Below are 13,898 nucleotides of genomic sequence, written 5' to 3'. Positions count from 1 at the left end.
AAGAATAAGAAATAGAATCCTGTATCAAATAAAAACATGATGAAGGTACAGACGAGAATCAAGTAAGCAAGGCAAAATTATTGGTTCCAGCCATAGAATGTACGAGGGAATATTACAAAAGTTGTACCCAGTAATTAGTTGGTTTCTGAAGTAGCCTTGTAAGGTCTCTTCCAGACTCTTTAATGTCTCCACCTCTTGAGCTACAGTGCACAAATTATTTCCAGAAAGTTTGGCTGTAGATCCTGATATTGCTACACGATTCAATTCTGTGATCCTCAGTATGGAGATAATGGCTTTCTTTGGTGATTAAAGGGGTATGGAATTGGATCAGGATCAGACACTAGAGCTGCAGCATCTATAGACATGCATCTTCTCCAACCTTCTATCGCCAGGCTGAATTCAGGAAAAAAATGGCTTCACTTTCAGTGTTCTCCATACAGAGGTGGTTTTCTTCTGGTTTGGCCTGGATCGGGCGAACCGGTAATGACGGCGGTGGGAGACTCTGCCTACCCACCCGGACGCGCGCACACACACACAAGCAAAATGGTAGCAAAATAAATTGAAAGGCACCACTGTCTCCATGGCAGCTCACAGCATAAGCCAAGGAATAAAAAAAACTCAGGTTACTCCTGAACCTGAATGTTTTGCCTTCAATAGTAATGTAAACAATCTTTCCTATCCATGAAAGTCCAGTGGTCAGTCTTCACTGCTAAGAGTTTCATACTGCAGCTGCAATTGTTCACAATAATATAGGAAAGCAACAGAACTGAAAGTCTTCTGTATTCACTTCAGCTTCTCAATAGACCAGGAGAAAGTTGAGCAGAGGCAAGACAAGCAAAGTAGCTGTATTACAAAGGCAAGGTAGAAGGAAAATGTACATATTTAAGTCTTCTCATGTGGATTTCTCAATTATCAGGACATGTAAAGGGGAAACAATTGATAACTTATTGTTTATAGCTAAGTATTCAATACCCTTTAATTGTTTATCAGCATGATAGTCAACTCTATTTATTACATTACTTATTTAGAGATCATGTTAGTAAGTTATTTCCCCCTGCAGCTAAAATCTAGTGGCTCATATATATGTTAGATGAGTTGTGAGAGTCTTCTTTGACTGAAAGAGTGATTTATAGATTGGCCATGTAGCCCATTATTCTGTTTCCAATAAAAATTAACTAGAGGTTTCCATAAACCTGAAAATGAAGTTTACTATCTGCTTGATAAAGTTGTAATATTCAAGCAACACAGGAATGGAATGATAGGACTGAAGAATGTAACTTATTCAAAAGAAAAAAACTAAAAAAATAGAAGGAGTGATGTGAATAAAGAATACATATGGTTTGAAATGCAGGAGTTTGAACATAAGAATGAATAGGAATGTAAAGAAGGATAAAAAAGAAGGTTTTTATTATGAGGGTGTACTATACATCATGCCTAACCTAGGCAGAAGATAATGTCTTCCTGGACCAGATTACAAAACTTTCAGGAAGGAAAGATGTAGAATGGAAGACTTATAAGTACCCAAGTGTCTGTTTTAAAACCAACTTGATCAAAACTCCAAAATCCCCAAACATCTCAGTGTTGACTGTTTAATTTCTCAGAAGTTTGAAAGCAGAGAAGGAGATTGGCTCTTTTAGACATCATCCTAGGACAAGAAGCTTGTTGAACCAGGAAAAATGAAAACCTTGGGAACAATGACAGTATGCTCTTGAGATTCCGAATAATACAGAAAGAGAAATTGAAGCATTGACACAAAAATGGAGTTCAGGGCAGACAATTTCAGCAAAGAAGTTGCTAGGTGAAATCCCATGGACTGAAACCCAAGAGGTCAAAGAGAAGGCAGTAAATCTAAGAACTTCTCAGAAATAAGATATTGAAAGAAAAATGTCATATAATTCCCATGAGGAAAAATGAGAAATTTAGGAAATTATTGAGGATGATAAGGAGCTTTCAACTGAACTAGGTTTTAAAAAGGACATGTATAAGAAATGGAATATGCAGAAGAGAATAATATGCAGAACATTAACAAAAAGTTCTTTTTTAAAATAAAAAGAACAATAGTAAAATGAAAGCGAAAGAGCAATGGGCATGCTGCTAAGATAAAAACAGATGATATTGGGCAGATATCAGCCTGATTATAATGGGAATTGTACTTAAACTAATTTAAGCAGAACAGTTAACAAGGAAGTAGCAATCCAAGTTAAGAAAAGAGGCGATTTATTCACTAGCTACAGTGAATAAAGTTAAGATCATTTCAAGGATCTTGAATGAGTTGCAGATGTCACCTGGAAGCCTCTTTCTATGATTGAGAAATCATAGGAGATAGGAACAATGCCACATAATTGTAGACTGACAAATATTGTTCCAGCTATAAAAGATAACCCATTTAATTATAGACTGCTGAACTAATAACGAACAATACTCTGACATAGATTAAGAAACAGCTGGCTTGTGATTTTTTTAGAGAAGAATTTATTGCTTAGTAAGCTCATCATTGATTTATCAAGAAGAAATCATTCCAAAATCATCTGATTTCATTTTGTGGTATTTGCCATAAACATTCATCCCACTGTGTCTTGCCCAAATACAACCTGAGCTGGGAAGGCAGACTAAAAATCTACTCCTTATTTACACAAAGGACCTCACTCTATAGTGAGGAAAGGTGGAGAATGTACTTAATATACATATTGGTTATATACATATACGTTTTGGGATGAGTTATTTCATTGGTTAATATCATTTGACACATTTATGGCACAACACACATGATCAGAGGTTCTAGCATGTAGCATGTAACATTTTGTAATTTCTTAGTTGATTGTTAATATTCATCTAGCTATTCAGGACATGTGTTTCTCACATTATTAGGAGTTTGCCGGTTACTAAAGTTCAAGTCAATTAATCAGTGGAACAATTTGCCTCCGGAAGTTATGAATGCTCCAACACTCGAAGTTTTTAAGAAGATGTTGCATAACCACTTGTCTGAAGTGGTGTAAGGTTACCTGCCTAAGCAGGGGTTGGACTCCCAACTCTGTTATTCAGGGGTGGGTTCCTGCCAGTTCTAACCTCTTCTATAGAAGAGGTTCCACAAATCTACCATGCCGTTTAGAACCGGTTCCAGCTTCCTTCTCCCGCCCGTCCGCACCACACTTTCCCTGCCTGCTGCTCACTGATTGGCTGGCTCACCAATCACCCTGCCTGCCTCTAAGAGTCCTATCTAAACCTTAAAGTCTTAAAGCTGTCAAGTTTGAACACCCCTGGTTTTTTTCCTAAAGGGTTAGGGTTGCAAGGAACTTGTAACTTGATGGCTTTAAGACTTGAGTGCTTCAAATGTCAGAGTTTCTGAGCCAATATTTTGGTTGCTAAGCAAGAGCATTGTTAAGTGAATTTCACCATATTTTACAAGTTGGCCATGCCCACCCAGTCACATGACTGCCAAGCCACTCCCACCCAGTCACATGGCTGGCAAGCCACTCCCACCCAGTCACATGACTGGCAAGCCATTCCCACAAAGCAGGCTGCACCTATAGAAGAGGTTCTAAAACATTTTGAAACCCACCACTGCTGTTATTCTATATTCTATTTCTAAGTCAGTATCCTTGGCAGGCTTGAACCAGTTCCTATCAGATTCTACATTCCTCATGGAGAGTTTGCTTTGTACTTAAAAGACATCTAATCCACTAGAAATATTAATGAAAGAACCTCCTAGTTACTGAAAACTTTAATCAAAGATGCTCCCCTCTGCTCACGTCATGGGGGGTGGGGAGGTGGAATAAAGTGCCCAATTTAACTGAGGAGTGCAGGGATAGAGCGGCCTCTGCAATGTATTTGATAAACCATGAGAGTCTAGGAGAAAATACAAAAATATGATTAAAAACAGATGAATGCAGAGCTGGATAAGCAAATGTGAGTATAGATAATGATTTCAAATTAAGTTGCAGTCGTAGGCTACATTAATAGAAATATTATACTGAGACAGAAATTGTCTTTGTTCCTTTCTATTTTACATTAATCAACTTGTACTTAAATACTGAATCAAGCTGTGAACACTGCATTTTAGGACAAACGCTAAGAAACTGGAGTGTGTTCAGCAGGTACCAATCAAAATGATAAAAAGACTTGGGGGAGGGAAATCTATGAGAAATATTCAGATATAATTAGTATGTTTAGTCTGGAAAAGGGAAGGTTGTAGGAGGGCCTAACTGTTGGTTTCAAGGATCTGAAGGACTTCTGTGTAGAACATAAAGCAGAAGTACATGATAGCAGTGTTCCAATATCTCGGGGGCTGCCACAAAGAAGAGGGAGTCAAGCTATTCTCCAAAGCACCTGAGGGTAGAACAAGAAGCAATGGGTGGAAAGCAATCAAGGAGAGAAGCAGCTTAGAACTAAGGAGAAATTTCCTGACAGTTACAACAATTAATCAGTGGAACAATTTGCCTCCAGAAGTTATAAATGCTCCAACACTGGAAGTTTTTAAGAAGATGTTGAATAACCATTTTTTGGAAGTGGTGTAGGGTTTCCTGCCTAGGCAGGGGGTTGGACTAGAAGACCTCCAAGGTCACTTCCAATTCTGTTATTCTGTGTTCTGTGTACTCATAATTGTTCTAGAATACAGGAAAATAAGAATGGGTTTATTTTTTAAGGAAGTTGATATCATTTGGATGTTAGAAACTAAAAATCCTAATGCTAAAATCTATTCAATGTTGCTGTAGTCTGCTTCAAAAAATGGTGGGTTTTCCTTTGCTAGTTGTATTTCAACAGAGGCAGGATTGTCATCTGTCAGGAATCCTGTAATAGTCAAGTCCTGCATTTGGCAAATATTTGGAGTAATTCTGCAAAATTTGTTGTGTTCTGTGATTCTACAAGTGTCTGCTTAAATTTCTATTCCATAACATACAAATAGATAGAAGGTGTAGTAAAAGCCATCCAAACTGAGAACAAATTCCTAATCATTTGAAAGTACTACAATGTATTTGGAAGGACTAATACTTTTTAAAACTCCTATAACTATTTGCTTGGGTGTTAAATTCATACATTTCGTAGGAATTATTGCCACGCTGATATGCATGGGAGTTAATGTACTGTAAATGTACTGTATGTACACTTATTTGTTTGTTTTTCTCCTGAATGGTTGAATTGTTGGCTGTTTAAAAAAAGTATACTCAGCAAATAAGTGTGAAGTTTATCCCTTTTTAAAATCTATTTATCCTTCCCCACTATCTTCAAAAACAGAACTGGGAAGTTGGAAGAAATCAGATGTACATATCTTCTCTTGCATCTGATAATATTCTCTTAGTTTGTAAGGATATTAAAAAATTTAATTCTGATTAATGTGAAACATACACCTTTTAACTCTTTAGTTCCAACATAGTAAAATGTTCAATTTAATGTTCAGTATGTGTATGTTTGTGTGTCACTGATAGTTTATGTGCTTTGTGTTGCATGGTAACAAAATAAACCTATTAAACTTTAAAAGATACATCATTTCCAAGTTCTTGTTCACTTGTATATATAATTTAACAGTACTTAATCCCCAATATAACATTAAAGGTGGCCTATTACCATTGTGGATAATAAATAAGACACTGGTATTCAAATGCTTACCTTTTAATAGTGTATATTTCTAGGTGACCTGTTTAATACTGGCGGCCCTCCATATTTGTTCAAAAGAAAATGACATACATAAGATGCCACCATCTAAACAAATCTGATTATAAACCTAATTTTGTGTCTGTTGTTAAATTGCCATTCTGTGTGTGACGTTTTGTGTCGTGTTGTTTTGGTACTGTGTGTGTGTATGTTCCTAGGGCCTGCCAGGCTTCCCCACAGCTGCTGCCCTTCACAGTAATCAGATCCTCACCGTCAAGGTTTGTGGCCAACACGCGACAGCCAGTCAGTCTTTCCATATCCGCATAAAGATGTCATGGGCGATGAATTTGCTTTCAGAAGCCAGTCAGCCCAACCTTCCTTACGATCCTTATTTCTTCAATGTTGTTGCATTGCAGAGAGATCAGTCGGAACTGCATTAGATAAAACCCAAACTTATCTGTAAATAGTTGTAATGGCCAAAACAAATTCCTACTTATAAAGGGATCAGAAAGATTTTTTAAAATGTATAAAATTCTAGTAATAATATTCACAGGGATGTGGTGGCTCAGTGGCTAAGACGCTGAGCTTGCCGATCAGAAAGGTTGGCAGTTCGGTGGTTCAAATCCCTAGTGCTGCATAATGGAATGAGCTCCCATTACTTGTCCCAGCTTCTGCCAACCTAGCAGTTCGAAAGCATGTAAAACACACAAGTAGAAAAATAGGGACCACTTTTGGTGGGAAGGTAATAGCGTTTCGTGCACTTTTGGCATTCAGTCATGCTGGCCACATGACCATGGAGACGTCTTCGGACAGCGCTGGCTCTTCGGCTTTGAAATGGAGAAGAGCACTGCTCCCTAGAGTCAAGAACGACTAGCACATATGTGTGAGGGGAACTTTTACCTAATAATATTCACCACTTTTTTTGTCTTGGTGGTGTTACAGTGACCTGCCCTTGCATTCTTTAAAAATTAACCATCGTTTTAGCTACTTAGGGACCAGAAGGCAATTATGCCTCCAGTCTTTAAAGGACATTTTGCTCCTGGCATCCTATGCTATTTGGAAAGTCTGACTGAGCTTGAACTAGTGCTTTGTCTCTTGGAATCTTTGCTCATGATGTGAAATAGAAACATTCCATTTTGCTCTTCCAGATGCTGAAGAAATATTTTAAAATTGGAGTCTAATTAGGTGTTTCGAGAGCAAGTTTGTGTCACCATTTATTCCATAAAAGGACAACACCACGGAGGTTCTACCTCCCACCTTCTGCATCTTTGCAATAATCCTAAAACAAAGCATAGATTCTTCTGAAGACAGAAGCACCAGTTGGGAGTTATATTTGCTATTACAAGTCTAATGTATATCTTTCTATTTCTTCTTTGGTGCCTTCTGATGTTTGCTCTTCAACTCTTTCATCTCTGCACTTCAACCTTTGACCTCACCTGCCTGATCAGATGGTGTTTCCTAAAATCAATCATGGGTTTCTTTCTGCTGATCAGCAGCTCATTAAACGCCGCCTCATTAAGGTAGTGCTTCATCTCTCTCTGAACTTTTCCCATTCTCTTGCCTGCAGCTGATTGCTGGGTTATAAGTATTGACGAGGCTTTTTTTTGAACTGTATTACTATTAATGAATTGGAGGTTTGCTTTTTTAAAAAAAAACAACAACAGCCAAATAAAACTTATGGGGTTTCACTGCTCATTAATGTTATCAATTGTGAGGTTTTTTGGTAATTGAATAAAACAATATTGTTGAAGGAAGAGTAATTGTTAATTTAGAAGTTAATTACTCAACATGATGCATTGTGAAGTGGGTAGACTGAGGTACCTCAAGTAGTTGTTCTTAATTGTACTTATGAAAAGCCTGCTTAAAATAAATTAAATATTTAACTGTTAGATTTAAAGCTTGAAAAAAGTTGTTAATATTTCAGCAAGGGGTCACATTTCACTGACCCTTTAGATGTCAATCACTGCTCACTTGCTGAATCTCATGAACTAATTTTGAACCTATCATAAAAGCCTCCATCTAACTCTAATTGCTCAACTTTTAATACAATACCCAATGAAATGTCCCCCCCCCCTGGAGAAAACTGTGTGTGAAATTTGGGAGCAGTAAATCTGAGATAATCTTCTCTGTGTATTCTTCAAATGCAGAACTTTCACAAGATCATTCCAGTTTGTATCATGTACAAATGAAGCATTTTTTTTCCGTGAACATTCTCTGTTGGATTATTTACTTGCCTGTTAAAAGTGTGCTTACTTATAGTTTAAGAGTGCCTTGCCTTATTATGCCTGTACATTTTGTCACTTTCCAAGCAAGATGACTGATGCAGTTTGTAAAATAGCTTCAGAGGCCTCAAAGAACGAAGAGTCATAATCCAACAGAAATTTTAAAAAGAATAACTGAAGCCGTGTCCTTGCCTAAAAAGAGTAGCCATCAGCATAAAGTGATTATGCACAATTAATGGCAATAATTGTTTAGGAATTGCAGGCCTAAATCCAATTCCTTGTCTTCTCTGAGAAGTAACCAGTTTTTTGCTGTTAAAAATATGTTAGTGAAGGAAGGAAGAAAGGGGAAGGGAAGGGAGGGAGGGAGGGTTCAATGCTATCTGCCAGCTTCTCACAAGGAAAGTCAATGGAGAAGCCAACAGGAAATCAAAAGTCATTGCTGCTCCTGCATCAACTGATGATCCCTCTGTTTAGGTAAGGTAATACCCTTGAAATGATGACCAGAATGTCACAGGTTGTCCAGTATGTGATAAATATGAGCAATTGGTTATGAACATAGACTGACTTGTCAGTCAATTTCTGTATTTTGACCATTTTTTGTATGCACGACTTCTTCAACATTCTTTTTTTTTTGTTATACTGGATTGTTTGAATATATTAACATTGGTCTTATTGATGGGCATTCAGGGTGATCAAGGGCAAGCTGGACCCCTTGGACCCCCCGGGCCTCCAGGACCAAGAGGCCCTCCTGGAGATACTGGCAAAGATGGCCCGCGTGGAGTGCCCGGAGTGCCGGTGAGTTGTTCATCATAGATATTACACAACTTATGCATCACACGTTAACATCAGAGATGTAGATAGACAGGCAATTAACTGACTTATCTCATTTCAGAATATCAATCTGAAAAGCAAGTATTGGACTTAGCAGAGATGATGAAAACTTTTTTTTTTAACAAACCCTGTAGTGTTAAAAAGGAAGTAATGACACTTTAATATTATTTTTAATTTATCCAACAAAAAATATTATAGCACAGTGATACAATTATAGAAGCATATATTAATGGCAAGTTATGTTAACATCTTTACTTTTTATTTGTTTTCCTATTTTTTATCATGGTTAATGGATTTTTTTTTGGTTAATGAATAAGTAGCTCTACAAATGCATATACATCTAGAATAATAATTTAAAAACTATCCTGGTTACATTTTGTACAGATTGTAATACAAGAGCCTTGTATGCCAGAAGCAACCTCATACATTCATATTAAATGGATATAATTATAATTAATCTACATATTAAATTCATACATTAAATATATGTCTGGAAATATTTTTCGGTGAAAAGTTGCATTGAAAATTTTAATATATTTTACCAGTTAGTAGTCCGGGAAATTAGTGTTAAAGTAAATAGTATTCTGTTCTCCTGTTTTGTGAGAATAATATTTTAAGGAAATACATGAACTTAACTAGAACTAGGAGAAAGAACTTCTGAGAAACTATTCCTACCATATTTTTATTATAATTTTATGTATAAGTAATTTTATGATTAGTTGACCATATCAAGAATTAATGGGTCCCATGCACAATAAAATAAGACAGAATGTGATAAGACAAAATGAAATAAAATAAGATAAATAAACTGTGACAAGACAAAATAAATTAAGATTAAAAAAATTAAGCAAAGTAAACTAGGGGATGTACTCTAGAATGTCCCATTTGAATGAAAAACTGGTTGTTTAGCAAAACAGAAGCCAGACAATCAGGATGATTTTACTTAATTATTTAACACTTCATTAAAAATGTGGATGCAATTAGAACACAGCAAAATCCAATTAAATAGTATAAAAATTTGATTAAGCAATCTCATCTATGAGTACCCTGGAAGTGTGCCATTCCAAAGATCCATAATAATCTGGTTGTTATCCCAGGACTAGGACTAGGATTATTGGGGTCCCTTTCACTGGAGGTGAATTTTGGAGGGGGGGGGGGTAAGGGGTTGATTCCCTCCTCCTTCTCCATCTGGTTTTATTGTCTGTTTTTTTCTTATTTTATCTTAGTTGGCGTATTTTGAGGTATGCTGCTGCATGCAGATCACATCGAATAAATAAATAAAATCTGCCTTTATCAGGAATTTGTGTTATTTCTAGGCGCACTTGAATTTCCTAGAAAAATATAATAACTGATACTCCAAAAGGCATATGAATCATCATTTTTTTCTATATAATGAAGATGAAGTTGATGTTCAATACATTTTGGATTAGATTATTTGTTTAGTCCAATGTTCTGTAATATCTTTGGGCATATGTTTAGGATGCGTGCAAAGAAAGCATGAGTGCAGTAACTTCCCACTTCTGCCATGTAACATCCATGAAAGCACCACATGAAAACCATGAAATCCCTCACAGTTAATAGTCATTAATGGACCTATGAGGAGTATCATTTTTGTCTATTTGTCTCCTTATTAATTGTATTTATCATTATTTTGTGTTAATTGTATTTATCATTATTTTGTGTTTCTTGTGTTTGTAAGGGAGAACCTGGAAAACCAGGTGAACAAGGTTTGGTGGTAAGTATGTTTATATTTTCATTTTTCTGTTTGGTAGAATGCATATTCTTATTACTATGATCATTGTTCATTGAACATACTTGCTCTCAAATTATGTAGCTTCACAATGGCATGCAACAACATGAAGTGACATAAATATGGGAAACATCCATTAATAACACTAGCAATAATCTAATGATAAATTCATAACAAATTAAAATCAAAGTACTAGAGAGTATGATCCAAAATACAGTACTGAACAATGATAGGCCAGAAATCTTTGAAAACATTCATGCTTCATTACCTTTCAAAAGGCCATCTGAAATCAGGATACTTTCTAGAGCAGGAGTGTCAAACTAGTGTTCCAGATGCGTCACGCCCAGGCCACGCCTACCCCAGCCCGCGAATGGGAAAAAACATCGCAAAATGTAATGTGACACAGCAAGTTTGACCCTTGTGTTCTAGACTCTAGAATCTAGAGGGACCCTGTTCTAGAGCAAAGGTGCTATAACTGAAACCAGCAATTTCTTGCATCAAGGGGAAATGTTAAATGGTCAGGAGTGATCAGTTTTGCAAATTAATTTAAAAAGTGATAGAACTCTTGTTTCTGCTCATTTAAAAAGGTTAAACATTATTTATTCATATACCTATTTATTTATTTATCTATCTGTCTGTCTGTAAAATTTAGGTACCGCCCATCTCAGTCTCAGTCTCTGAGCAATCTTTCTGTTTTACATGAAATGTGAAACTCTAGTGAAGAATAAAGATTACAGATTCTTGCCCACTTTTGAAAAAGAATATTACTTTGATTTATTAGAAGTAAAAAAAAATAATTAACACTTTGGACCAGAACATGAATCCAAATGTGTTTATTAAATATATCAGATTTATAGTTTGGAATTCTGCACAAACTCCATATGTTATCAGACTTTTACTTGTGACTAAAAACATTTATAATCAGGTTCCTCCAGAAATCTTAGAATACAATTCCCAGAATTCATATGCTGCCTGGATTCCTGGAATTGGAGTTGTTGTCTAACATATTGTTAGGCACAAGAACCAGGCTTAGGAGTTGAGTTCAAAGCACTAAATGTTTATTACATGCAACCTATATACAAAAATCTGATCTACTAACAATCAAGCCGAATTGGTTCTAAATAAGGGCAATGGAATTCATGGGGGGTGGGGGGTGGGAGGCGGACTTGGATTTCTTGTGGGAGTGCAGCTATTCCAAACTTATAACGCATTTGGTTCCGCCCCTAGGCTTGGTCTACTCATCTCCTATACATATCAAGAGGATGTTAAATTGTGGAAGACATAATGTTAAATTTCAGCAGGCATACAAGAACTGCTTATGTTATATTGTTTTTAACCTTTTTCTATGAAAGAGGTATCTCTTCTGCTACTTGGTAAAAATGGAGAAAAATTGCTGAGTCCCAACAGAAAAGCAGACTTTTCAGTCATATGTTTATTAAGGGATATTTAAATAATAGGCACTTGAAATTTGATAACAGAGAGTTTTGTTTGATTGCATTATCCAACAAGCTTAAGATCTCACTTTTCACGGTGCTGAATTTGATACCTTCAGAAGGCCCAGAGCACTTACTTATAAAACAGAGAACAACTGTCCCTGTGTGTGAAACATTGGGTACCATTTCTTAACAGCATGTTAAATTGTTAGAACTACAGTATTATAAAATACTACAACCTCCCCCCCCCCCAATAAGCCAATAATAAAACAGAAACGCAAGAACAAATTATTTAAAATGCTAACATACATTCTTTTAAAATGTTCCTTCCACAAAAGCTGCAAGATGTCCATGCAGCATGCTTGCTAAAACTAGCATTGTACCCTCTGCTATTCAGCTAGCCAGTTAAGTCAGTTTGCACCAGAGGTGGGTTCCTATCAATTCGGCCCAGTTCGGCTGAATAGGTAGTAACTCAGCCTGCCATGCCCCTGACCCGGTTTTCTCAGCAACACCATAGGCGGCGCCATCTTGTTTTTGGCTTCTGCACATGCAGAGAAGTATTTTTTTAGTACTGCGCGTGCGGGCATAGCACACATCAAGAGCCCACGCGAAGCGCGTCCCTGAGCGAACCGGCATTAGCAGCAGCCAGAACTCACCCCTGCTTTGCATGTATGTTAATAACTTGCATTCCTTTGTTCTCTCTAAGAGTGTATAGAAAAATAGGCAGGAGAGAAAGTTATAAATAGATGAGTAGTGGGTTGCAGGCATTACGCCCCAGTATGGGTGTACCGGAGCCAGCCCGGAGCACTGGATACCGTTCTGGTATGGTGCTCCGGAGGGCTCGCCCGAGCTCCTTACGGGTCTTTTAAGTCTTCTGTGCTTTCGAGCACGCGCACGACGCGTACAGCAGCTGCACGATGCTCCGCTGAGCAGCTGGATTGTTGTGGAGGCGCTGAGATGCATGCACGCACACCGTGTGCGTCTATGTGGACGCCACCGGGCCCATTCCAACTGTACTGGTTGGAACGGGATCTGGAACCCACAACTGAAATAGATGATAAATAAAATAGTCTTCATGGCTTGAAATACCAAACTTCATCTATGGCCATCTAGAGAGTTTCCAGAATATAGCTAGTGTTTGACTCAACCCACTGAGCTTCAAGTTCACAGAGCAAGGCACACATGTCAGCATGAATAAACGGTGAAATGCATTCTGAGGGTGGTTTTAATTACAGTTGGCATATCCAGTCACAACTGCTGCAGGCAGCCTTTTAGGCTGAAGAAAGACTTTTTTTAGTGTATATGATTCATTTCCCTCTGGGAACAGAAAGAAAGAAAAATATGTCAACGTTATGTTATAATATTGTAATAAGAGAAAAGGGTTATTTTGGAGAGCCTACTGTATTCCAAACTCATACATCACAATGCATTATTTATTTATTTATTTATATATTTAATTAATACATTTTTTAAATCTGGCTCCTTTGCTAGAAGAGCAATTACAACAGCCTAAATAAATCCCATTTTAAGAGACAATTCTGATTTGCAGTTTTTCCAGAGCTAGAGGATGGTAATAGTTGATAGTAATGCTTAACACTACAAAGTTTCCCTCTCTAAGCCTTCAATTCTACACGCAATACTAAGATAAACGGGGTTCTAATTCTGTATTTAATTGACAAAACTTCCATTTTCTTCACCTTTATCACCTCCATTATCATTTAATTAACAAGAGGTAAAATTTCCCTCCTCACTTTCACTGCTCACGTTAATAGTTGAAATATCTGCACCAATCAAGTTTATAAATTGATTTTTGTTTCAACAGTGATTCTCTATAACAGTAATACAGAGAGTGGGTATAATATAGAAGATAACCAAAGAAGAAGAAAGGGATTTAGCAGACAATTAATATTCAGGAAGAGAAAAATACCTATTGTATTTTTACAGAACGCTTATGTTTTCCCTAATGTACAAAATGTCAATTGACTTTGACTCAAGATAGACAGTTGCACAATGGGGCATGCTTTTAATTAGTTATTTAAACTTAAACTGCCTACATTATTATGTTAATTCTAT

General features: G+C 36.9%; 1 protein-coding gene across 1 annotated transcript in view; it reads left to right on the top strand.

The window, feature by feature from the left end:
• Nucleotides 1–13,898, top strand: part of COL25A1 (collagen type XXV alpha 1 chain) — a gene marked incomplete at its 5' end in the record, with an annotated part of 298,043 nt that overhangs the window by 204,203 nt on the left and 79,942 nt on the right. Inside the window, 3 exons of the mRNA XM_081960325.1 lie at nucleotides 7,038–7,109; nucleotides 8,499–8,606; nucleotides 10,342–10,377. Coding sequence (XP_081816451.1) covers nucleotides 7,038–7,109; nucleotides 8,499–8,606; nucleotides 10,342–10,377 — 216 coding nt within the window. The remainder of the gene's footprint in view (nucleotides 1–7,037; nucleotides 7,110–8,498; nucleotides 8,607–10,341; nucleotides 10,378–13,898) is intronic.

The sequence above is a fragment of the Natrix helvetica genome (assembly GCF_964273705.1).
Source record: "Natrix helvetica genome assembly, chromosome: 7".
Lineage (NCBI taxonomy): Eukaryota > Metazoa > Chordata > Lepidosauria > Squamata > Natricidae > Natrix > Natrix helvetica.
Note: the sequence above shows the minus strand (reverse complement) of the source record. Positions and strands in the feature narration are given on the sequence as shown.